Here is a 24,801-nt window from a genome sequence, read left to right on the forward strand (position 1 = left end):
AGCAGCATTTCCACCCAGCCCCTGCCCACCTCTGAGGGATGGATTCCCCCTCCTGACCCCCAGGATGGAGTCTTGTTGTCCTTCCTAGTGACCTCCAGTGGCAACCCCCCTCCTTGTACGGGGAGCTCCTGCCACTTCCCCCTCAGTGCCCCTGACAGCTGTTCCACCTCCAATCCACAGCTCAAGTTCTCAGACCCCTCTCCTCCAGCCCCACCCAGGTTGGGTAGGGAGGGGACTGTAGCGGGGGGGGGGGGCAGGAGGGATTCTGGCAGCAGTGAAGTGGGATGTGGGGAGGTTGAGACCTTTCCCCAAGTCACCCCAGCCACTAATGCTGAAGCCGCAGGATGGCAGCCCTGGTGAATGGGACGGATCGGCAGCCCCTGCTGACTAGGGTTACCATACGTCCGGTTTTTCCCGGACATGTCCTGCTTTTCGGCAATCAAACCCCCGTCCGGGGGGAATTGCCGAAAAGCCAAACATGTCCGGGAAAATGCCGGCCGGGCACTTCCCCTCCCGCGGCTGCTCTGCTCCGCTCCTCCCCTCTCAGACTTTAAGAGCCGAGGTGCCCGAGACAGCGCTACTGGTTTTGGGCAGCCCCCCTTGCCTCCGGACCCCGAGCCACGGGCCAGGCACTTCCCTTCCTGGGCTCCAGCTGAGCTGCTACGCTCCTCCCCTCTCAGACTTTAAGAGCCGAGGTGCCCGAGACAGCGCTACTGGTTTTGGGCAGCCCCCCTTGCCTCCGGACCCCGAGCCACGGGCCAGGCACTTCCCTTCCCGGGCTCCAGCTGAGCTGCTACGCTCCTCCCCTCTCAGACTTTAAGGCTCCAGCTGCGCTGGGGAAGTGCCGGCCGGGGGCACAGGGTCTGGGGGCTGCCCGGCAAACCGTGAAGCCGGTAGCGCTGGGGCAGCCCTTTCCCCATGGCTGGGAGTGGGAGGGAGGAGGGGGCGGAGTTAGGGCGGGGAAGGAGCGGAGTTGGGGCGGGGCTAGGGGTAGGAAATGGGCGGGGCCAGTGCCCGTGGAGGGTCCTCTTTTTTTATTTATTAGACATGGTAACCCTACTGCTGACTGAATCCTCCTGTTCTCTCCAGAACGGGTCCAGCCTTGCCAGCAGCAGGACAAGCGTCCCCTGCCCATGTGCCTCAGCCCTGCCTGGTCAGACGCCATCACCCGTCAGTCCTTGGCCTCCCAGGCTGCCAGTGATGGGAGCAACTCTGGGTGGTGGCTTGGGTGACACACAGACCAGACCACTAAGAATTGGGTGCGGCCCTGTGGGACAGGAGAGTCTCGCAGAGGGCACTTGGGGGACTCTCCTGCCCTTCCCAAGAGCGATAGCACCCTGTCCTGAGAACATAAGTCTGGGATGAGGCAAAGCTTGTCATTAATTAGCCTGGCTAAAGAGCTGGGTGGAGCTGCTCCGGGGACAAGCTGGCTCGCTCCTGCTCATGGAGGTGAATTCATCTCCCTTCCCAGGAGCACCTGCTCTCCCTTTCATTCCCCACCAGGCTCCTTGTGCCAGGCCAGCGAATGGCCACAGGATGGGAATGAGGCCTGGGCCCCGCCCCAATCTCCTGAGTCTAATGCAGCTGCTCACCTTGTCCCCCATCAGCTGCTGGGTTTCCCCCAGGAGGGAGTAGGTGACAGGGAGAGAGACACACACACATTTGTCCTTCTGGTTGCAGGGCTTGTGTCCTTCCAATCCCATTGGTGGCTGCACAGTGGGCAGAGTCCTCGCTGTGTGCCCAGCCCAACAGAATTGCAGGGCGTGGTGTGGAACACAGAAAGAGATAGAGAGACTCATCCTCCAGCCGGGGTCAGTCTGAGAGAACTTGGCTGGGGTCCCAGTCTCACTCTTCTAGCGGGTGCCATTTCCCAGCTGGGTTCCTTACCCCTCTGGTGCAGCAGCAGCTGGTAGAGACGGTAAACCCCCTCCCTGGCCTGCCGGCTGATGTCCTTGGCTGGGTCACTGACGGACAGAGCCAGCTGTGCCATGTGGTGACCCATCCTGGGGAATTCTGCTGAGTTCTAATGGACGGGAGAGGGAGAGGGGACTCCATCAGCATTTTCCTGTCAGCTCCCAGTCCCCCCCGGGCCAGGACTCTCCTTCCCCTCAGCCCCTCTGCAGGAGATGCTAGAGGATAGGAGCTAGAGCCAGACCCTTAATTTCCTCTGCCCCCAAGGAAGCCTGGAGCACAGGGCTGTGGGCAGGGCCCTCCATGAGGACTTGCTTCCCCAGCTGCTCCAGGATGACAGGGAGGCATGAACCTGGAGCACAGTCCCCTTAAAAGCCCAGAGTCACCACTTAACTAGGACAAGAAGAACTTGACTCAAGCCAGGCTCACTCTCTGCTCTGACTCTGCCTCCCCAAGAGGAACATTCCTAACCCACAGCCCCTGTAGCAGGAGCTCCTACAGCCCGTCGGAGCCAGCCCACCTACCCCTGGAGTCAGGAAGCTGGGGTCAGAGGTCACTTACGTCAAACTCAGGGAGGGTGATGGTGGATCTGAGCAGAGCCGTGCTGCTCTTAACGGCCCTGGCTCTCTCGCGGCACCCTGGACACGATCCAGTAGTTAATGTGCTGTGGGGAAAGGAGGCATTGCACTGACTGCCCTGACCAAGGATGCCCACTGGGGGCCCGGCTAGGAGGACAGAATGGAAAATGGATCTAAGAGTGAAGGTAAAATTGCCCCCACCCCTCTCGTCGGGCTCACCTCCAAGATGTACTGGAGCCTGTCGGTATCTGGGGACTCTGCCAGCAGGTTCCCCATCATGGCATCCAGGAGGTCTGGCAAGACCCTAGGCAGATCCTGAAAGCAAGGGAGAGCCATGGGTCAGAGTTAGGGAAACTGGAGCTACACCTGCCACAGGATGGGAAGAGGGGTCTCTGGGAAGCACTGGTGAGACCCCAAACACGTATCCTGGCCTCTCTCATTCCCATCCCACTGCAGGCAATTAGCCAGGATTCATGGCAGGATGACAGCTGGCTCCTCAATTCATGACTTTAGCATGATCTACCTGCACTTGGGTGGTGTCCTTCTCCATACCCAGGGTGAAGACGGCGTGCAGGGCAGCTCGGAGGAGGTGGGTCTCCAGCTCTGGCTCCAGGGCAGGTGTCATGGTGCTGGCAAGAGAGAGGAGCCGGTATTAGACTGTGCAGTATGGGGATGGGACTGGCACCAACACGCAGGTGAAACTGCAGCGAAATAGGCACAGGCTGGCAAGAAGGGAAACTGAGGCACCGAGCCAGGGAATGATAAGGCCAAGGTTTCTCAGACAGACAGTGGCAGGGCAGGAATAGCCCCTGTTCCCTGGACCCTGATGCCCCTCCTGTATCTGATCCTGGGTGTGAGCCTCTCCCCAAAGCCGTTGCAATGTTACTGGAGTGAAAAGAACAGCTCAGCCAGGAGAGAGTGAACCTTCCCCGCACCTCTGCCAGAGGAGCCACCCTTGGGCGGTGACCTGGGAGTGGGAGGGGCAGTGACTCCCAGCCCTGGGCCTGAGCAGCACTGGGGTTAGGGGAACCGGGCCGGAGGGTCTCGGTACCTGAGGTTGCCCACAGCAATCAGGGAGTTAGCGAGGACGGCGCCGGGTGGAGAGTTATCAGGCAGCTCCTCAATGAGCTTCTGTGAGACCCAAAGGAGACAACGGAGCGTGTGAGATTCGGGCCTCACTGACACTTCTCAGTGAGGAGATTACACAGCCAGGGCCCCACACAGCCAGCAGGATCCCCCCACCTACCTCCCGCTCCTCCGATTCCTGCCCAATAGTGACCACTCTCCGAATTTCTCCCGTCTCTTCTCCCCAGTCTTCAGCCCCAGCAATCCCTGCCCTCAGCTGCCTCTCCAGCACAAACAATCCCCCATCCATTGGCCTGGGGAGACCCCTGCCCCTCCCATGTCTCTGTCTTTCCTCCAGCTGCTGGGCACCGTGTCTCGCTCACCACAATCCTCTCCGCCACAGCCGCCTTGCAGCAGTGCGGCTCCAATGTGTCCTGCCCTCTCTGCTGTGCAGCGAGACGCGGGGTGGATGGCGTGCAGGAACACGAGCTGCTGGGCCTCCTCCTGCACCCACCAGGAGTGGGGTTAGGGGAGAGAGAGCCAGTTAGCCAGGGACCTCCCTGCCCCCACACAGCAGCTGCAGGACTCAGGCCTGAATGGGAGATAGTGGGGACCCGCCCATTGTCCAAATCACCCACCACTCCACCACAAGCAGGGTCAGTAACTGGGACAGTGCCTGTGGGGGGAGGAGATCCGGCTGGTTTGTGACAGACACCCCCACCTCTGGGGTCCCAGATCATGGAGGAGAAAGGTCCCTATTAGGGCTGGTGGATCATCAGGGACAAGACCCTCTGCAGGGGGTCAGGTGCTGGGAAGGGGCAGGACAGTCTCGGTTCCAGCACAGCTGGGGTACGTTTGTACCTTTTCTCTGCCTTGGAGCTGCTCTCGGCTGTTATTGAGAGCAGCCTCCTCTGTGGCCATGTCCACCCATTCCTCCTCCTCGTCCCCTGAGTCCCTGGCGGTTCCTGCACCAGGGAGAGAAGGGGACAGGGTGACGCCTGCTGCCACTCGGGGGGAAGGACAGGGGCACGGTGGGGCAATGTGTCCCCTTCCCACCTCCGGGACCCAGGGCAGATCGGGCCCCACACTCCCCCCTGTCAGTGATGCCTTCACCCCTCAACTCCTTCAGGAGCCCATAGCAAAGAGACCTCCCCACGCTGTCCTGGACTCCCTGAGAGGTGCCTTCCCCCAACTGGAGCACCAAGGACCAAAGTGGCAGCATCTAGTGTCAGTGGGGTTCATGTGGCTCAAGCCAGACCCCTGGGCTGGGGACCCGCCCCCATAGCACTGATCGAGGGCCTGGGCCCCGGGTGTTCACAGCCCCCTCCTCACCACTCCCTGAGCCCAGCCTGGCTCCTCACCTGGAACAAAGCTGTGGCGCCCATCGGCCTCGCTGCTTCCTGAGTCCCAGGCACTGCTGCTGTCCCATGGGGAACGGGCCGAGCTGCTGGTGGTGGGACAGGGATCCTCCACCTCCTGCCCTGGGGAGGCTGGAAGGTCCTCACTGACCGGGCAGGGCGATGCCTCATGCTGGGAATCAGGGCTGGGCTCCTGGGCCGCTTCTGCCCACACAACATGCCCCAGAGTCACCCTGCCCGGCTCCCCTCCTGCACTGGGTCCTGCCTGCCCAGCCGCAGCTTGGCCCAGCTCCATTTTGAACTGGCCTCTCCCACCTCGGCGCCTGCGCTGGGAGCGGGTTTTCTCCGCCAGAAGGCTGGGCACTTCCACCTCCTGGCCTGGCCGGGAGCTCCTTCCCCGCCAGTGGGGACGGAGGAGCCCCTCTGCTCCTGGGGAAGATGGCAGCTGCTTCCCACAGGCTCTGGGGCCACCTGCAGAGCCTTCTTCCTGAACATCCTCAGGAGCCTGGCCATCCTGGAACCGAGCGGGGAGCGGGCGTGAGTCTGGGGTCAAGGCAGGCTCTCACTAACCAGCCTGTTTGGTCCCTCCCCATCCCTGCCCCAGCCAGAGCAGCTCCTCCTCCCGCACAGGGGTGCATGTAATGCAATCTACACGCACTGGCAGGAGTTCATTGCATGATCTGCTCCCAGCATTCCCCCTCGTCACCCCTAGGGCTGCAATGCCCGGGGAGTCTCCTTTTCGAACACTGGATTCAGTCACTTTGGACAAGCAGCTCCCTCCTGCCATCCCAGGCCACACTCTCCCCCAGGCTAGAGAAGGAACAGAACCCAGAAGTCCGGACTTCTCCTGGGAAACCATTCCCCACGTCAAAGTCCCGAGGCAGAGCAAGGCCAGGACCCCTGCCTTTCCCATTGATTTCCACGCTCAGCAGCTCACAGGGTCTGGCCCAGCTCAGAGACGCTCAGCCTGGGGAACGGTCTCCCACAAGGGAAGGGTTGGGAGCCCCATTGCTGGGACCTTTCCAAACACACTGGAGACGGCTCTGGAGAAGCCCCTCCCCGGTCTGAGAGCGAGGGTCTCCTGGGGGCGGTTTGCAAATCCAATCTCCTTTGGGAGAGATTCTTTCCCCCTCTTTCTGCCTCTCCCCAGACAGACAGGGGACGCCAACGGGGAACCCTAATGCCACTCACTTGCTCTGCTGACGGAGCGATGGATGGAGGATGTTCAGTGTCATTCCTCGCCCTTCTCCTCACTCCCCAAAGCCAAGGCAGGCTGGAGAGGGTGGTGGTGACCTGAGGAGTTACCCTGCCCAGCCAGCAGGCAGGGTGATAGCACTGGGCGATCGACTGGCTGTGAAAACAAGAGTCTGTCTTATTGCCAAGGGACAGAGAAACTCGGCCAGCAGCAGGGGGTGCAGAACACTGGCCTAGTGCGGAGGTGACAGCGCCTCCCAGCTCCTCCCATCCCAGCACTTTACACACTTCCTGGAGCCTCCCAACCCCCCTGGGCTGTAGGGGCTGCGACCCCAACCCCACTGATGAGAACCAGGCCTGGGGCGGGGAAGCTACTGGCTCAGGGTCACACCAAGTGTCAGAGCCAGGGATTGTACCCAGCAGTCCTTATTTCCAGGCCCCTTCACTAACCACTGCTGCACACTCCCTCCCACAGCTGGCAATTACAACCAGGCCCTCATGTCCGGTCCCCCTGCTTTGAGAGGGAGTGTGCTCCGCTGGAGTGATTGGAGCAGGGAACTGGGAGTCAGGACTCCTGGGTTCCATTGCTGGTTTCCTATTGACCTGTGGGACTTGGGGTAAGTTGCTGCCCCCTCTAGGCTCTGTCCCCAGCAGTCAAATGGGGATTTCATACTTTCCCACTATTGGAAAGTGCTGGGAGAATCCCCCAGCAAAAGCTGCTCTGACAGTGCTAAGCAGCATCTGACCATTAGAGGTTGGAGCGCACTGCCCAGGAGGAGGAGTGTTTGGTTCTGGGCTGTTGGAGTACGGGCTTGCAACCATCTGTGCACACATATTATACTAATTGCATCTAGACCACATATCCCTAGTTTGTTTGTGAGAATATCCTTATTAACCCCAAGATGGATCACATCTACTGTTTACCCACCTCCACTAGGCCCGTAACCCTGCCAAAGAAGGAGCTAGGATTGGTTTGGAATGATTTGTTCTTGACAAGTCCATGCTCACTAGTCCTAAGAACCAAATTGTCCTGTAGGTGCTGACAAACTGATTGTTTAATAAGGAGTTCCAGTATCTTTCCAGGTATGTTAATGGATGGGAAGACGTTCTTTTTCAGGGATCTCTGACGAGAACTGGGGCACAGCACTTAGTTTGTTGAGGCCATAAAATGGAGACAGGCACCTCTTCTCTTCTCCCAGCACCCCAGATACCTAAAAGGGTGGGACTCACATCCCTCAATGGGCTTTAAAAAAGACAATGGTTACAATGTGGCCCCAACCATTTCTGGTTTCTGCAGACTAGATGTTTTAGCAAAGTTTAGAATTCCTTGGTGCTCAACACCGTGAAACTCCCCTTTCTCCTTCACAGAGGGCTTTAACGCCCCTTATCTCACCCAGGCTCTCGACTGCCCAAAGTTGGAGAATTGTCCCTGTTCCCACTGCAGAGCACCCCCCACGACACACACACAGAGTCCTCCTGGTGGTGGGAGGGGAACAGAGGAAAGGACAGAAGACGTAAGAGATGAAGAGAAAGGAGGGAGGGATGGAGGAAAAGGTAAAACAAAAAGGACAAACCCTAATGTCCCCAGTGATTCTAAGGGACAAAATCCCAGGTGGGGAATAAAATTCGACCACCTTAAGCTAGTGTTTTCCATGCCTAGAATTCAGCTGGCGCCAGATGCAGCAGACTGAACAGGTTCCAAACCTCTCGGAGGCTCTTACCTTCTAAACAGGGACGTCTGTTTTCTAGTTAAATCAGGAAAAAGAAAAGAGAAAACTCAAAAGAGGTTCCTCCTGGTGCTCATGTACGTGAACCTAAACACTCTCTCAGGCCTCAAAGAGAGACCTCGAGAAGGAGACTTGCTGAAGCAAAGCTACAGGAGATTCTGAGGTTTCCCTGGCCCTGCGCCCCTGTCCTGCCTGGCTGATGTCAGCATCTCTCTGTGAGGTCACCACCTCCCCAGCACCTTTGACCAATAGGCTGAGGTCCTGCAAAAGGCCTTTGTGATGTCACTGCCACACCCACCCCTCCCCTGCAGTGTTAATGTCCTGCCACAGGGCAGACACTTTGGAGGTTTGAGCTACACAAAGAGGAGACACTTAGATCTCAAAAATTAGATGAGATGTTTCAGTCTGAGCTAAGTAGTTGCTGCTCTTAACAATAGCAACATAATAAAATACAAATAAAATAGACTATTTCAGCCATTCTATTATGTCCTAATCTGATCTGAGTAAACATGATAGGACACCTCATCTTATGCACTGCTCCTAGTGACAGTCTCCAATAGATCCCCATCCTCCACCCGCCGGGAGGTAGGTAGGGGCCGATTGTTATCCCTACTTGAAAGAGGGAGAAGCTAAGGCTGAGAAAGGAGAATTGACTTGTCTTAGGTCACACAGCCAGTCCGTGGCAGAGTTGGGAATAGGACCCAAGAGCCCTGATTTTCAAACTAACCATCGGATCTTGAATTTCAGACATTGAATGACCTGAATAAAGTGCTCTCAAGTGAGTTCCAGACCAGCAAGAGTTCATAGTAATTATTCAGCAAGTATTTTAGGACAACTGGAATGGTAGAGAAAGTAATGAACTGCAGAGAAGCAGCAAAATTTGTCGAACATATGACTGATTATGACTATTTACTTGGTCTTAAAAGAAAACAACAGGGACCTGAGTCTCCTCCCTGTCAATAACCCCCTGCTCAGCCAATCAGGGTAGAGACCGAGGGGCGGGAGGATGAGGGTTCTCACCAGAGAGCCCAAAGGATGGCCCAGGTCACCGCTGGGGATCACTGTCTGAGCACTATTTCAGCCCCACATTTTTCGGTGGACCTCCCACAATGGGAGTTGTAGAGCACCCCCCACGACACACACACACCCCTCCTGGTGGTGGGAGGGGAACAGGGGAAAGGACAAAAGAAGTAAGAGATGAAAAGAAAGGAGGGAGGGATGGAGGAAAAGGTAAAAGAAAAAGGACAAACCTTAATATCCCCAGAGATTCTAAGGGACAAAATCCCAGGTGGGGAATAAAATTTGGCCACCTTAAGCTAGTGTTTTCCATGCCTAAAATTCAGCTGGCGCCAGATGCAGCAGACTGAACAGGTTCCAAACCTCTTGGAGGCTCTTACCTTCTAAACAGGGATGTCAGTTTTCTAGTGAAATCAGGGGAAAAAAAGGAGAAAACTCAAAAGAGGTTCCTCCTGGTGCTCACATACATGAACTCAAATACTCTCTCAGACCTCAAAGATAGATCTCGAGAAGCAGACTTGCTGAAGCAAAGCCACAGGGGTCTCTGAGGTTTCCCTGGCCCTGCGCTCCTGTCCTGCCTTGCTGATGTCAGCATCCCTCTGTGAGGTCACCACCTCCCCTGCACCTTTGGCCAATAGTCTGAGGTCCTGCAAAAGGCCTTTGTGATGTCACTGCCACACCCACCCCTCCCCTGCAGTGTTAATGTCCTGCCACAGGGCAGACACTTTGGAGGTTTGAGCTACTCCCTGTGGATCACCCCACTCAATGAGTGTTCATTCTAGGAAGCAAGCCGGTTAGACAGTAAAACATCACAAGCTGCTCCCAATGCTACACTCGGTTTCTCAGAAATTAGTAGATTTTATGGCCAGAAGAGACAGTTAGAGCATCTAATCTGACCCCCTGCATATCACAGGCCTCCTGTCTACGACAATAGCTACTTATGGGGCAAACACATTCCGGAAAAGCATCTAGTCTTTATTAATGACATCAAGAGATGGAGAATCCACCACTTTCCTTGGTAGCTTCTTCCTGTGTTCAATCATCCTCACTGTTGAATATTTGTGCCTTATTTGTCATAGGAATTTGTCTCTTTTCACCTTCCAGCCATTGGGTTTTGTTCTGCCTTTCTCTGCTAGACTAGAGAGCCCTTTAATACCCAGTATTTTCTCTCCATTAAGGCACTTCAACACTTCAATGAAGTCCCTTTCAATCTTCTTTTCATAAGCTAAACAGGTTGAGCTCTTTCAATAGCTCACTAGAAGGCATTTTTCTCCAGCCCTCAGAACATTTGGTGGCTCTTTGCTGCCCCAGCTCCAATTTCTAGGACCATCTTTTTCAAAGGAGGACACCAAGACTGGAGGCAGTATTCCAATAGCAGTCTCACTGCTGCTGTGTTACCTCCCTATCCTACTCACGGCTCTGCTCCTTCGTCTAATGATGGCTTTAGCCCTGTTCACCACAGCATCACACTGGGAGCTCATGTTGAGTGGCTTCTCCACTCTGGCCCCTAAATCCTTTTCAGAGTCACTGCTTTTCTGGATACACGTCCCCATTCTGGAGGTGTGGCCGGCGTGCCTTGTTGCCACGCATAGGACCTTGCATTGGGCTCTGCTCAAACTTGTTTTCTTTGAATGGGTCCAGCTGGCCGAATGAGCCAGATCGCTATGTATCACTGCCCTCTCCCCATCAGGAATTACCACTCTGCCTGTATTTTGTCACCCCCCAATCTTATCCGCAGTGATTGTATGTTTTCTCCCAATTCATTGATAACAATTATTTTAAAAAATTAGTCCTTGAGAGCTTCTTCAGACCCTTAGTACCCAGGACCTGATCCCCACATCACAGTGAGAAATGCTGTCCAGCCCTGCTGGTACATAGGGGATAAGCACAGAACAAACGTACCTTTAGGAGCTGTGTTGTCCATAGGCTCTGAACAACATGTGGGGGTCAGCAGATTACAAACGCACGACAGACCTGTAGTGTAGACAGGTCCCAACTGTGTCTCGGTTTCCCACCCTGTAAAATGGGGAGAACAAACAAAACCTTGATTAGCTCCATTTGATAGCTGGGGAAACCGAGGCACCCAGCGGTGCAGAGACTCGCTCATGGTCTCAAAGCCAGGAATAGAAATCAGCAGATCTGATAGCCAGGCCTGGGACCTAACCCTGGTTTTCCTGGCCTTGCTGCTCTAAGTTTAGTCACAGCCTCCATGTCTTTTCCCCCCTGTCCCTTAACCCCACGTCACTGCAGAAGAGAGATTTTCTGGTAGCCAGCTGGCTCTCCTGCATGTGGATGTCATTCCAAAAGACGTGCTCTGGCTCAGTCCCATGATATGGTTGGCTGAAGGAACCACTTGGTCACATTCTAGGCCCTGAGTTATACAGGAGGGGCGACTAGATGTACATAATGGTCCTTTCTGACCTGAACCTCTGTCAATCGCTACATTTTCTGCTGCTAGGAAGAGAACTCTGAACCTATTTTCTCTCATTCACTTTCAGTCGGAATAATTTCAATCCAGGCCAAAGGATTTCCTCTTCCATTGTGTCTTCAGCACCTTTGCGAGCAAAGAGTTACTGTTACCCACAGGTTACCAGTTTCAACCTGTCCCAGGGTGAGATGGCCAGGAAAGGGGTTGGAGCTCAACTGCACCTGGCCCAGGTGATGCAGCTCCCAAGGGTGAAGGGAATAAGTGTGGGGGTCACGTGACAAGACCCAGCCTGTGACTAGGATCCAGGCCTGCTGAGAGATAGAAGGGCAGCCTGTGCTCAGCCAGGAGAGAGACCCCAAGGGAAGCAGGCATGGGAGGGGCTTGGAGAGTCCTTTAAAGGTCAGGGACAAGCTGGGAAGGGGCCAGGCTGAGCACTAAGGACAAGGCCCTAGGAGGGAAAGACAGGGCAGTTTAGGAGATGGGGCAGATAGTCCAGTTGGTTTCGGCTCCCAGGACCAGACACCCAGAGTTGAAGGTGATTGTCGGGGATTCTGTCCTTCTTTCCCAGTGTAGATTTGATAGTGGAGAAGACTGATGCCGTAAGGGGGAAGTGAGTTACCCCAAGGTCACCCAGTGAGTTTATATCACAAATGCATACTCGGAAGGATCCAATAGAAACATGGATTTTCCAGTCTCTTCTTTCTAGGAGTCCTCAGGGCTAAGGTAAAACCCCTGCTGCCCCTCCCCATTCTGCTCACCTCCAAGATGTGCTGGAGTTTGTCTGTGCTGGGGGGTGCTGTCAGCAGGATCGAGAGCTCGTCATCCATGTTCTCTGGGCAGGCCTTGCTCAGAGCCTGCCAGCGGAGGGAGACCAGGGGTCAGGAGCCTGCATTAGCACCGGTGTGCCATTGAGGCTAACAGCGGGAGTTTGCCTGGGAGTTCGCGTGGGGAGAGCGCACTGAGGCTTTCATCTGCAGGTTTCTCTGAGTAGGTCCTGCAACAGTTGAGGAAGTTCTTAAGAGGACGGTGATATGGAAGGTGAGCGATCAGCTGTTGTAAGCTGCACAGGTTGTGCCATGTTTGTCTTTCTTCCACAGGACAGAAACGAGTTTGTCTGTACAAAGTGCAAGCTGGTCTCCATATTGGAAGAGAAGGTTCGAGGCCTGGAGAAACGAGTATCGACTCTGCGTTGCATAAGGGAAAATGAAGATTTCCTGGACAGACGTCAGGAGATGCTTCTACGGCCACAATGTTCTGAAGATTCAGAGCAGGCGCAGCAGGGACAGAAGGATTGTGAGGAGGTTTGGCAGCATGTGACCTCCAGAAGGAGAAAGAGGAGCGTCCATGCACCAGCAATGGAGATACAGGTGAGCAATCGTTTCCATGTTCTCTCTACAGGTACTAATGCGGAGAGTGGACTAGATGACCCATCTGAGGGAAGGGAGCAGAAGGAGACTCTACCGATTGGAAGGCAAAAGATGCACTGTCCCAGGGATGGGGGTTCCACGACCACCACTCCCAAGAGGAGGAGGAGGGTGGTGGTGGTCGGAGACTCCCTCCTCAGGGGGACTGAGTCATCTATCTGCCGCCCTGACCGGGAAAACCGAGAGGTCTGCTGCTTGCCAGGAGCTAGGATACACGATTTGACGGAGAGACTGCCGAGACTCATCAAGCCCTCGGATCGCTACCCCTTCCTGCTTCTCCACGTGGGCACCAATGATACTGCCAAGAATGACCTTGAGCGGATCACTGCAGACTACGTGGCTCTGGGAAGAAGGATAAAGGAGTTTGAGGCGCAAGTGGTGTTCTCGTCCATCCTCCCTGAGCAAGGAAAAGGCCGGGGTAGAGACCGTCGAATCGTGGAAGTCAACGAGTGGCTACGCAGGTGGTGTCGGAGAGAAGGCTTTGGATTCTTCGACCATGGGATGGTGTTCCAAGAAGGAGGAGTGCTAGGCAGAGACGGGCTCCACCTAACGAAGAGAGGGAAGAGCATCTTCGCCAGCAGGCTGGCTAACCTAGTGAGGAGGGCTTTAAACTAGGTTCACCGGGGGAAGGAGACCAAAGCCCTGAGGTAAGTGGGGAAATGGGATCCTGGGAGGAAGCACAAACAGGAGAGCGCAAGGGGGGAGGACTCCTGTCTCATGCTGAGAAAGAGGGACATCAATGAGTTATCTTAAGTGCCTATACACAAATGCAAGAAACCTGGGAAACAAGCAGGGAGAACTGGAAGTCCTGGCACAGTCAGGAAACTATGATGTGATTGGAATAACAGAGACTTGGTGGGATAACTCACATGACTGGAGTACTGTCATGGATGGATATAAACTGTTCAGGAAGGACAGGCAGGGCAGAAAAGGTGGGGGAGTTGCGTTGTATGTAAGAGAGGAGTATGACTGCTCAGAGCTCCGGTATGAAACTGCAGAAAAACCTGAGAGTCTCTGGATAAAGTTGAGAAGTGTGAGCAACAAGGGTGATGTCGTGGTTGGAGTCTCCTATAGACCACCAGACCAGGGGGATGAGGTGGACGAGGCTTTCTTCTGGCAACTAGTAGAAGTTGCTAGATCGCAGGCCCTGGTTCTCATGGGAGACTTTAATCACCCTGATATCTGCTGGGAGAGCAATACAGCGGTGCACAGACAATCTAGGAAATTTTTGGAAAGTGTAGGGGACAATTTCCTGGAGCAAGTGCTGGAGGAATCAACTAGGGGCAGAGCTTTTCTTGATCTGCTGCTCACAAACAGGGAAGAATTAGTAGGGGAAGCAAAAGTGGATGGGAACCTGGGAGGCAGTGACCATGAGATGGTCGAGTTCAGGATCCTGACACAAGGAAGAAAGGAGATCAGCAGAATACGGACCCTGGACTTCAGAAAAGCAGACTTTGACTCCCTCAGGGAACAGATGGGCAGGATCCCCTGGGAGAATAACATGAAGGGCAAAGGGGTCCAGGAGAGCTGGCTGTATTTTAAAGAATCCTTATTGAGGTTGCAGGAACAAACCATCCCGATGCGTAGAAAGAATAGTAAATATGGCAGGCGACCAGCTTGGCTAAACAGTGAAATCCTTGCTGATCTTAAACGCAAAAAAGAAGCTTACAAGAAGTGGAAGATTGGACAAATGACCAGGGAGGAGTATAAAAATATTGCTCAGGCATGCAGGAGTGAAATCAGGAAGGCCAAATCACACTTGGAGTTGCAGATAGCAAGAGATGTTAAGAGTAACAAGAAGGGTTTCTTCAGGTATGTTAGCAAGAAGAAGAAAGTCAAGGAAAGTGTGGGCCCCTTACTGAATGAGGGAGGCAACCTAGTGACCTAGGATGTGGAAAAAGCTAATGTACTCAATGATTTTTTTGCCTCTGTCTTCACGCACAAGGTGAGCTCTCAGACTACTGCACTGGGCAGCACAGTATGGGGAGGAGGTGACCAGCCCTCTGTGGAGAAAGAAGTGGTTCGGGACTATTTAGAAAAACTGGACGTGCACAAGTCCATGGGGCCGGATGCGCTGCATCCGAGGGTGCTAAAGGAGTTGGCGGGTGAGATTGCAGAGCCATTGGCCATTATTTTTGAAAACTCATGGCGATCGGGGGAGGTCCCGGATGACTGGAAAAAGGCTAATGTAGTGCCCATCTTTAAAAAAGGGGAGAAGGAGGATCCGGGGAACTACAGGCCAGTCAGCCTCACCTCAGTCCCTGGAAAAATCATGGAGCAGGTCCTCAAGGAATCAATTATGAAACATTTAGAGGAGAGGAAAGTGATCAGGAACAGTCAGCATGGATTCACGAAGGGGAAGTCGTGCCTGACTAACCTAATTGCCTTCTATGATGAGATAACTGGCTCTGTGGATGAGGGGAAAGCAGTGGATGTGTTATTCCTTGACTTTAGCAAAGCTTTTGATACGGTCTCCCACAGTATTCTTGCCGCCAAGTTAAAGAAGTATGGGCTGGATGAATGGACTGTAAGGTGGATAGAAAGCTGGCTAGATCGTCGGGCTCAACGGGTAGTGATCAATGGCTCCATGTCTAGTTGGCAGCCGGTTTCAAGCGGAGTGCCCCAAGGGTCAGTCCTGGGGCCAGTTTTGTTTAATATCTTTATTAATGATCTGGAGGATGGTGTGGACTGCACTCTCAGCAAGTTTGCAGATGACACTAAACTAGGAGGCGTGGTAGATACACTAGAGGGTAGGGATCGGATACAGAGGGACCTAGACAAATTAGAGCATTGGGCCAAAAAAAACCTGATGAGGTTCAACAAGGACAAGTGCAGAGTCCTGCACTTAGGACGGAAGAATCCCATGCACTGCTACAGACTAGGGTCTGAATGGCTAGGTAGCAGTTCTGCAGAAAAGGACCTAGGGGTCACAGTGGACGAGAAACTGGATATGAGTCAACAGTGTGCTCTTGTTGCCAAGAAGGCTAACGGCATTTTGGGCTGTATAAGTAGGGGCATTGCCAGCAGATCAAGGAACGTGATCATTCCCCTTTATTCGACATTGGTGAGGCCTCATCTGGAATACTGTGTCCAGTTTTGGGCCCCACACTACAAGAAGGATGTGGAAAAATTGGAAAGAGTCCAGCGGAGGGCAACAAAAATGATTAGGGGTCTGGAGCACATAACTTATGAGGAGAGGCTGAGGGAACTGGGATTGTTTAGTCTCCAGAAGAGAAGAATGAGGGGGGATTTGATAGCAGCCTTCAACTACCTGAAGGGGGGTTCCAAAGAGGATGGAGCTCGGCTGTTCTCAGTGGTGAGAGATGACAGAACAAGGAGCAATGGTCTCAAGTTGCAGTGGGGGAGGTCCAAGTTGGATATCAGGAAAAACTATTTCACTAGGAGGGTGGTGAAACACTGGAATGCGTTACCTAGGGAGGTGGTGGAGTCTCCTTCCTTGGAGGTTTTTAAGGCCCGGCTTGACAAAGCCCTGGCTGGGATGATTTAGCTGGGAATTGGTCCTGCTTTGAGCAGGGGGTTGGACTAGATGACCTCTTGAGGTCCCTTCCAACTCTGATATTCTATGATTCTATGATTCTATGACCAGGAGCCGGCTGAGGTAAGCGCCGCCTGGCCAGAGCTCGCACCCAGAAACCCTACCCCAGGTCGGAACCCCCTCCCACACCCAAATTCCCTCCCAGACCTCACACCCGGCACCCCAACCCCCTGCCCCAGGTCGGAACCCCCTCCTGTACCCTAATCCCTAATCTCCAGCCCAATCCCAGAGCCCGCATCCCCACCGGAGCCCTCACCCCTCCCTGCACTCCAACCCCCAGCTCCAGCCCAGTGAAAGTGAGTGAGGGTGTGAGAGCGAGCGACTGAGGGAGGTGGGCTGGGCTGGAGTGAGTGGGGGTGGGGCCTTGGGGAAGGGGCATGAAAGGGGTTGGGTCAAGGGTGTTTGGTTTTGTGCAAGTAGAAAGTTGGCAACTCTACTTAAGGACCTTTGAAAAGCAGCCTCCTTAGCACCGCTCCTGATACCAGGGGCCAAGGCACCCCTGGACATGAGAACCACAATAGGTCAGAGCAAAACGCTGCGTTAGAAATCGGAGCTCAGGCTGCCAAGCGAACGATAGCTGACAGACAGGAGATGCGGGAATTCAGGTTGTGCCTTCAGCCAGCAACTGGTGTTCATCCGTTTGCACCACACACACACCTGTAGGCAGGGCCACTATTTCCTTGTCTGTCTGCCTGTTTAGCATCTCTCAGTCCTTACTGTGCCCATCACCGTGGTGTCTGAGTGGCAAACCAAGGGTCTGACGTGTGCATATGAAACTGCCTGACTGGAAGGACGTGGTTTGGTGTGGATCAGTGACTGCTGGGGCGATTGGTGGCAGAAGGCTCTGAGGGCCTGGCTCATTCCAACCTGGCTCATTCCAATGGCTTCTACAGCTGACAGCAGCCCAGTCTCCTGCCTGGGTCCGACGCAAACCAGGAAGTACAGGACCACAGTTAAAAAGAGCAGCTCAAAAGATCATTTTCGCTGAGCCCAGCCCTGCACAGATTTCCAGCTTAGGTTTGCATTTTCAGCAAAAGTTCTTCTTGATTATTTTCTCCCAACCCCTTTGTGCCTCCATAATAGCCAGCCACCCCGTCAGTCGCATCCTGGGGCGCTCCAGGGACAGCGTGTGTGCGTGTATGTGTACGTCTGTATATATGTGTATGCGTACATGTGTGTATGTATGTGTGTACGTGTATGTGCACATGAGTGTGTGCACGTGAGTGTGCGTGTGTATGTGTGTACATGTACCGCAGTCAGATGTATACATCTGGATTTCCTTTGAAAGAATTTTCAAATTGAGCTGATCAAGTGCAATGGCAAAGCACCCAATTCCTCTGCCCCCCCCAACTGCCTTCGCTGCTTTAACGTACAACCTGCTCCGCTGACACCTCTGACTCCTGAAAGCCCTAACGCTCCCGGGCAGCAGGCCGTGCCCTGCCCTGCCCTGGCTGCCCCGGGTGTTACCTCGGAGAGAATGGTTCTAGATTCCAATGAGTGGCAGGTCCAGGGAAGAGCCTTATCTGGGGGGAGGCTGTACCAGACCCGCCCGACCCAGGCAGGCTCCCAGGTACTCTCTGCTCGGGGCTGATAAGGCTTCTTAGCAGTTTCTCTCCAAACAAATTCCAGTTCAAGACCCCTGAGAGCTCCACAGCAGGGCAGCATCCCCAGAGCGCAGCAGGGCGGGAGTTAGGGGGAGCAGTCGGTAGCAGCACCTGCCCCTCGTATGGCAGGAGTGAGAAGTGCCAGGCTCTCTGCACAGAGCAGCAGCGTTCAGCCTGGGCCAGACGTGCTGCAGTGATGGGTAAGAGCGGGCTCGGAGAGCCAGAGGGTCTGTGGGGCAGCGCTGGGCCCTTCTGCTCCGCACTAGGTCTGGGTGGGCGTGTTCAGCTGGGATTGGAACCCACCAGCACTTGTGGGTGCGAATGTGGGGCTGGAACGCAACGTGGGGCGCTCCCACCTCGCCCGGGGGCGACTGGGGGGAAGGGCAGAGAGACACCTGGGCTGAGACCCCAGCTCCAGGGAGACAGTCACCCCGGCCCAGCCGGGTTAAATTGCTCAGCTGTGTGACAGCCCCCCCATCCCTGAGGGGTTTCCCCCCCCGGTATGTCACAGCAGGGTAATGTGCGTACTGAATGGCAGGGGTTGCCAGAGACTGGCTGGGAGAGGTCTTTGGGGATGGAGGAAGCAGCACTAAGGTACATGCCAACCTCCCTACAGAGGAGGGGCCGTGCCCCGCAGGTGTGGGGCAGGGAGCTGGGACACTGCGCGGTGGGTCATTGTCTGGCCCAGGCCCTTCCTAGCCGGAGGCCGAGGCCGAGGCATTTCCTTCAGGTCACCTTCCGCTGCAGCTTGGCCACGGGCCCCCATAGCCACTAGCCCAGCCAGGGATCCCAAGTAGGGATTGTCACGGCTGGCTCCTCCCTGCCGCCAGCAGCTCTTCACTGCCAGGGAATTCCTGAAATCCTGTGTGCCCCTCCCCCACCCACCTCCTGGGGCTGTGAGTGCCCCCCCCGGACAGCCCCTCCCCCGAGCTTTGAGTGCCCCTGGCCAGTCCCTCCCCTCAGCCCCCCCCGACTTCCTGGGGCTCTGAGTGCCCTCAGCCAGTCCCCCTCCCACACCCCGGGGCTGAGTGACCTTGGCCAACCCCCGTCCCTTCAGGAGGAACTCCCAGTACCCACCCAGCCCCCACACCTCAGGGTTCCCCTCACTGCGGCTCTGTGGCAATACCCCCACCAGGGCCGGCTTTAGGCCAATTCAACCAATTCCCCTGAATCGGGCCCAAGCCCCGGTATGGTGTACCGGCAAGAGCCGGTGCGCTGTACCAGGGTGGCCCGGCTTCCCCAGGGGGCAATTTAAAGGACCTAGGGCTCCCAGCAGGGGCCGGAGCCCCAGGCCCTTTAAATTGCTACCAGACCCCCACTGCTGGAGCCCTGGGGTAGGGCTGCGGGGCTCTGGGGGCTATTTAAAAAGTCCGGGGCTCCCGCTGCCTCTACCGCCCCGGCCCTTTAAATAGCCACTGGAGCTCCGCTGCTTCCCCAGGGCTCCCACGGCTATTTAAAGGGCCGGGGCAGTAGAAGCAGGGGAGCCCTGGGCCCTTTAAATAGCCACCAGAGCCCTGGGATAGCGGGGGACTCGGGGGCTATTTAAAGGGCTGGGGCTCCAGCTGCCTCTGCTGCACCCCGTCCCCGCACCAGCCCCGCACCCCCTGCCCTGCCCGCAGCCAGCCCCGTCTCCAGCCAGCCCTGCACCCCCTGTCCGCAGCCAGCCCCTGCTGCACCCCTGCCCTACCTCCAGCCCCGCCCCCCTGCCCTGCCTGCAGCCAGTCCTGCACCCCCTGCCCACAGCCAGCTCCTGCCGCACCCCCCTGCCCTGTCTCCAGCCAGCCCCTGCCGCACCCCCCTGCGACCCTGCCCAAAGCCAGCCAGCCCCACACACACCCCTGCCCGCACCAGCCCTGCACCCCCCTACCCACACCAGCACCGCACCCCGTGCCCTGCCTGCATCAAGCCCCGCACCTCCTGCAGCCAACCCCTGCGGCACCCCCCTGCCTGAAGCCAGCTAGTCCCACACTCCTCTGTCTCCAGCCCTGCCAATCCCCGCTGCACCCCCCTGCAGCCCTGCCTGAAGCCAGCCAGCCCGCCCCACACACCCCTGTCTCCAGCCAGCCCCGCACCCCTTGTCCTTCCTGCAGCCAGACCCTACCTCCAGTGAGCCCCTGCCCTGCAGTTCCCAGGGCAGTAACCCTGCACACCTGCTTCAATGAGGGGGGCAGGGAGCAGCTGGGACCCACACATGTGCACACCACTAGGGTGACCAGACAGCAAGTGTGAAAAATCGGGACGGGGTGGGGGGTAATAGGATCCTATAAGAAAAAGACCCAAAAATCGGGACTGTCCCTATAAAATCAGGACATCTGGTCACCCTAGCACACCCCCAGGAAGTGGCGGGGACCCACACACGTGAAACGGAGCTCATTAATAACCGATCAACAGCAGTGCCAGGCTGTGCTGGGCGAGGCGGGAGGGTCCAGCAGTCCCAGCTCTCGGTTGTGCCGTTCCCGGGCACAGGGAACTGGGAGTCGCGGCTCCTGAAGGGCGGGTTTGTGTTCCCAGCTTCTCACCGGCTCTTCCCTTTTGCAGCTGCCCGGTGCCCTCGTCTCCTGCTCCTCACCGGCCTGCTGGCCCTGTCAGCCCCAGTTCTCACCCTGGAAATACACAACCTGAACATCTTAAAGGGACCCACCCATGCAATCAGGAACATCCACCCAAAGCACCTGAAGGCAGGTGTGTCATGTGTCTGCTTCTATAGCCCTCCCCTCTGGCCCTAGGGGTCCCTGCCAGCCCTGGGGCCCCAGGACGTCACTCACTGGCTGCCTGGGGATTATGGAGGCCTGAAGCCACTGGGAGAAATTACAATCCAACCGTAGCTCTCTATTCAAACCACGCTGAGCTCTTTGGCGATTTGAGGGAGGGAGGAAGGTTCGGGGGGGCACAGGGGCTGGCTCATTGCAGTGCAGGGAGCAGCATGGGACAAAGCCAGGAGGTGCTGGTTGCCTTGGGCAGCAGAGGGGGCGTGGAGGAGTGAACTGGTGCAGCCCGGGCCCGAGCCAGGCAGGGGCAGACGGGATGAGATGGGGGTGCGCAGGCAGCAGGGCGACTGGTGCAGAATTAACACAGAGCTCGAGCTAGGCAGGGCAGGGCTGTGCAGAGCTCAAGGGGAGGCGCGGGGGCTGGAAGCTTCTGCAGGAGGAGCTGCAGAGCCAGGGAAGGGACTGGAAGGCACAAGGTGGTGTGGGCAGAGCCACGGGAGCGGGCGGTGAGTTTGGTGGCTGCATTTGGGCCAGACTGGAGGGGAGCAGACGGAATCCAGGTAGAGCAGTGAGGGGGGTTTGCAGAAGTGTGGGCAGAAGAACGGTTTGTCCTGGATGAGGGTTTCAGGGACACGGAGAAGGGGAGGCGAATGCACTGCTAACACTCTCTGGTGCTTGGGAGACAGTCTCTGCCAACCCCTCATGTCACGCGGCTCTCCCAATTCCTGTCCCTACAGATCAGGGGAAAGGGAGCCTGCGGCACAGCCGAGCCAGTGATCCGCAGTTACCAGAGGCCCACGGTAAGAGTATCCCACGCTTCACCTATCCACGCCCTGCAGAAATGAGATGCAAGAACAACAAGAAGGAACAGAGAGTCCTGTGGCACCTTTAAGACTAACAGAAGTATTGGAGCATAAGCTTTCGTGGGTGAATGCCCACTTCATCAGACGCAAGGCATTCACCCACGAAAGCTTATGCTCCAATACTTCTGTTAGTCTTAAAGGTGCCACAGGACCCTCTGTTGCTTTTTACAGATTCAGACTAACACGGCTACCCCTCGGATATGAAGAACAACAAGAGTTATTCACACAGCTTCTCCCTGCAGGGCAGAACAAGGCATTGGGATGCATTGTCTGACCGGGCCAGAGGGGAATCCCCAGGGATTATACAGGCCCCTGGGAGCAGGAACTCTGATGACAGAGGGTGGGAGGGTGTGGGGGAAAGGGCTTGATACACACAGACTGTAACGTGTCCTGCAGAGGAGAAGCTTTGGGTCATGATCTTTCTGCAGGGAAAGTGGCACCACTGACTGTGTGGGATCCAGGACCCAGGGCTGTGACCCACTGGGCCGTGTCCCTCACTACTGCAGGTGTGGGGAGTTTGCAGCCAAAATTTGGGATGAGTGGCAAGATCCTTTGACTCCACAGACTCCTCCTTTCCCTGGCAGCTGGTATCGGTGGCCTCAGCACACACGCTCTGTTGCAGAGCCCTTGGCACAGGAGTTTGCTGAGAGCTGAGGGGGTGCAGAACCCGCTGCTGTAAGATACAGTCACCCCACAGGACACACGGTGCTGTTAGCTCGCAGTGTCCCACGCATCGTGTCTGCCGTGTTAAACACCTCCCCGAAAACCCCTGCAGAGTATGAACAGGGGCCTGTTTGTCTTCTGGGAAACCTACGTGTGCACGTGCAAAGTAGCTAGTTAGAGAATAAACTGCCCAGGAGTGGGTGACAGGACCTAATGCCAGGGCTGTGCCAGCAGGTTCAGGCTCAGTGTCTGCATCCATTGTTGAAGCCTCTTTGACAATGGGCTGGCAAAGCATGCGGGGTGTCAGTGCAGACACTGCTGTCTGTGGCACACCGGAGGGGCCCTTTCTCACTCACCCAGGGTGGGAAGAGCTGAGCAGGGTTCTGTTCCACGTGGTTTAGTGAAAGCGATCTCTCTCTTGTGCACAGTCTGGCCCAAGGACTGCAGCGAGATAACCTGGAACAGGGTCAGTCATCCAGCCCACAGGATTCCACCAGATTGTCGTTTACTGTGACTTGAACAGCACCAGCGAGGGCTGGATGGTCCTCCAGCGGAACCGGCACGACACACAGATCACCTGGGCTGAGTCCTGGAGCACCTACAAGTACAGCTTTGGCAACGTGCAGGATGACTACTGGCTGGGGACGGAGTACATCTATCGGATCGCCAAGCAGAAGGTCTACCAGGTCAGGTTTGTCATCCACGATTCACCCGGCACCATGAAATACGCAGACTACAACCTCTTCGGTCTGGAAGACGAGTCCAAAGGCTACAGGCTGAGGCTGGGCTCTTACACTGGGACTGCAGGGGACGCCATGGCCCCAAACAATCCTACCACCGTGCACGACAACATGAAGTTCTCCACTAAAGACCTGGATCAGGACACTTACGGTGGGAACTGTGCGTCTAGCTATGATGGGGGCTGGTGGTACTCGGCTTGTCATTCTGTTCGACTGAACGTCAAAGGGAGCATCACTTGGGGTAGTTTCTGTAGTGGGAACTGCCAAGCCTCCGCCATCCTCATCAAACCAGCGTCCTACTGTTAGTCACCCCTTCCCCACCCTCCTGTCTGCAGTGAGGCCAACCCCTGCTCCACGAAGGGAGGGAAAAGGGTCAGAGTGTGTCATGGCCAAACCTCCCGCCCGCTCTCACAGGCCTTGCTGGGGGAAGTATCAGGGTTACCCAGGAAACGGGGCCACTTTCCTTCTCCTCTCCCTCCCTGCAGACTTTCCGAGCTTTTCTCCCCTGGGCCTTTCTGCGCTGGCCTGACTCCCGTGCACCAGCGTTCGGCTGGAGTGACTCTTCCGCGTCATTTTAGCTCGGCGATGCGATGAGTAGGCCTAGAGGTCACTGGAAAGGTGAAATCCCAAGCCTGGCGGGAGCTTCTCAAACACCCTCTGCATGGCCCTGCCTCGGGATCCAGGCTTTGGAATAAACACACTCTTCTAAGCAGTGAGGTCTGCAGCTGGTAACTCTGTGCCCTGCTGTCACTCTCTGTCCGGGTGCTCCCATGGGCACCACGCTGCTGGAGAACATGCCTGGCGTTACCAGATTCACAGGCAGGGCATGCGGGGCTGCTGGGATGGGCCCTTTGCTCCCTGCCAGAGTAAATCTCCAGGCCACCAGCCCTTCCGTTTGGGGTCGGGGGGAGGAGAGACTGGGGCCAGAGGGATTTTCTGGGGGAGGAGAAAGAGGAGACGTGAGCGGGAGGAGAGACTTGGGCCCTTAGTGCTGGGAGAGGGGAGTCCTTGGGCCCCCTGCCCTCCGGACCACATCCAGAGAGCGTGTAGGGCAGAGGCAGCGTCCATCCCACTCCCACTGCAGGCGGAGCCGCTCCTCGCCTGAGACTGAAGGCTCTGCCCGCAGCTCTGCCTGGCCACGTGCAGACCCCTGGAGCAGGAGCGCAGTGCTTGCCTCATACCAGGGCATCCTGTGGCAGCCCCCATCTATGGGGTATCACGCTGGGCCTAAATGCTGCGGCCAGGTCCCTGGATTCTGCAGCACTTCATTTCAATTAAAGAATGGTGCCCAGGTGCTGGGTCCGAGGGCATCTTCGTGGGGTAGGACCCTGCTGGCTGGAGCCATGTCCCAGCAGGGACCAGGTGGGGAGGCCCCAGACCACTGGGCTGAATGCATCCCACTGCTTGTGTGGTAAGATGCAGCCTGTTTCCCCAGCTAGCACATGGTCCCAAGGCAGCTTGCACACTAGTTAGTTAGGAGTCTGGCCGCACCCCTTGGTGGAGGACAGTGCCCCTATGGTGGCCCGCAGGCCTGGTGCAAGGACTGGTCCCTTTCCCTAGTGCTGTCTGGGCCCAAGGTAGGAACCCTGCCCCACTCCTGCACAGACAGGGGGAGGGGAGGAAAGAGGCCCCTGGTGCTCCCATGCCACCTGGCACAGGGCCTGGCTCTTCATCTCTACATCCGTCCTGCCCCTGCAGTCAGCGGGGCCCAGTTCTCTGAGGGGATCAGTGCCCCCTCCCTCGGCATCACCGTGGAGCTTCTCCGTGTGACACCATCATTCAGCTTGTGCCGATCAATCCTTTCATAGGAAACATTTGAAAATGCTTTGAAATCTCCCGGCTCCCTCCCAATCCGGGGCTCCTGGCCGGCCCCTGCTTGTCGCCACGGGCAGCTTCTCACACTCCCCTCAGAGCACACGGGGGGATGGGGACCTGGGACGTTAGACAGTGGTCTGGCCAGCGAAA

At 56.3% G+C, this 24,801-nt stretch overlaps 1 protein-coding gene and 1 pseudogene across 2 annotated transcripts; one reads left to right on the forward strand and one right to left on the reverse strand.

The window, feature by feature from the left end:
• LOC135975304 (fibrinogen-like protein 1-like protein) overlaps positions 1–23,547 on the forward strand; it is a 35,485-nt pseudogene extending 11,938 nt beyond the window's left edge.
• LOC135975303 (uncharacterized) lies at positions 135–10,868 on the reverse strand. 2 transcript variants are annotated; one of them, XM_065565690.1, is made up of 8 exons: positions 10,753–10,868; positions 6,104–6,263; positions 4,916–5,426; positions 3,938–4,058; positions 3,541–3,620; positions 3,013–3,118; positions 2,709–2,804; positions 135–2,023 (listed from the first exon to the last, which is right to left on the reverse strand). In XM_065565690.1, the coding sequence occupies exons 3-8, from the start codon at positions 4,981–4,983 to the stop codon at positions 1,796–1,798; spliced, it is 699 nt and encodes a 232-aa protein (XP_065421762.1). In that variant the 5' UTR covers positions 4,984–5,426; positions 6,104–6,263; positions 10,753–10,868; the 3' UTR covers positions 135–1,795. The 2 variants fall into 2 exon arrangements, with proteins under 2 accessions (XP_065421762.1, XP_065421763.1); XM_065565691.1 differs by lacking the exons at positions 135–2,023; positions 10,753–10,868 and adding an exon at positions 2,451–2,575 and having other exon boundaries at positions 6,104–6,746.
• Positions 23,548–24,801: the final 1,254 nt, after the last annotated feature.

Source organism: Chrysemys picta, chromosome 13 (genome assembly GCF_011386835.1).
Source record: "Chrysemys picta bellii isolate R12L10 chromosome 13, ASM1138683v2, whole genome shotgun sequence".
NCBI classification, from domain to species: Eukaryota; Metazoa; Chordata; order Testudines; family Emydidae; genus Chrysemys; species Chrysemys picta.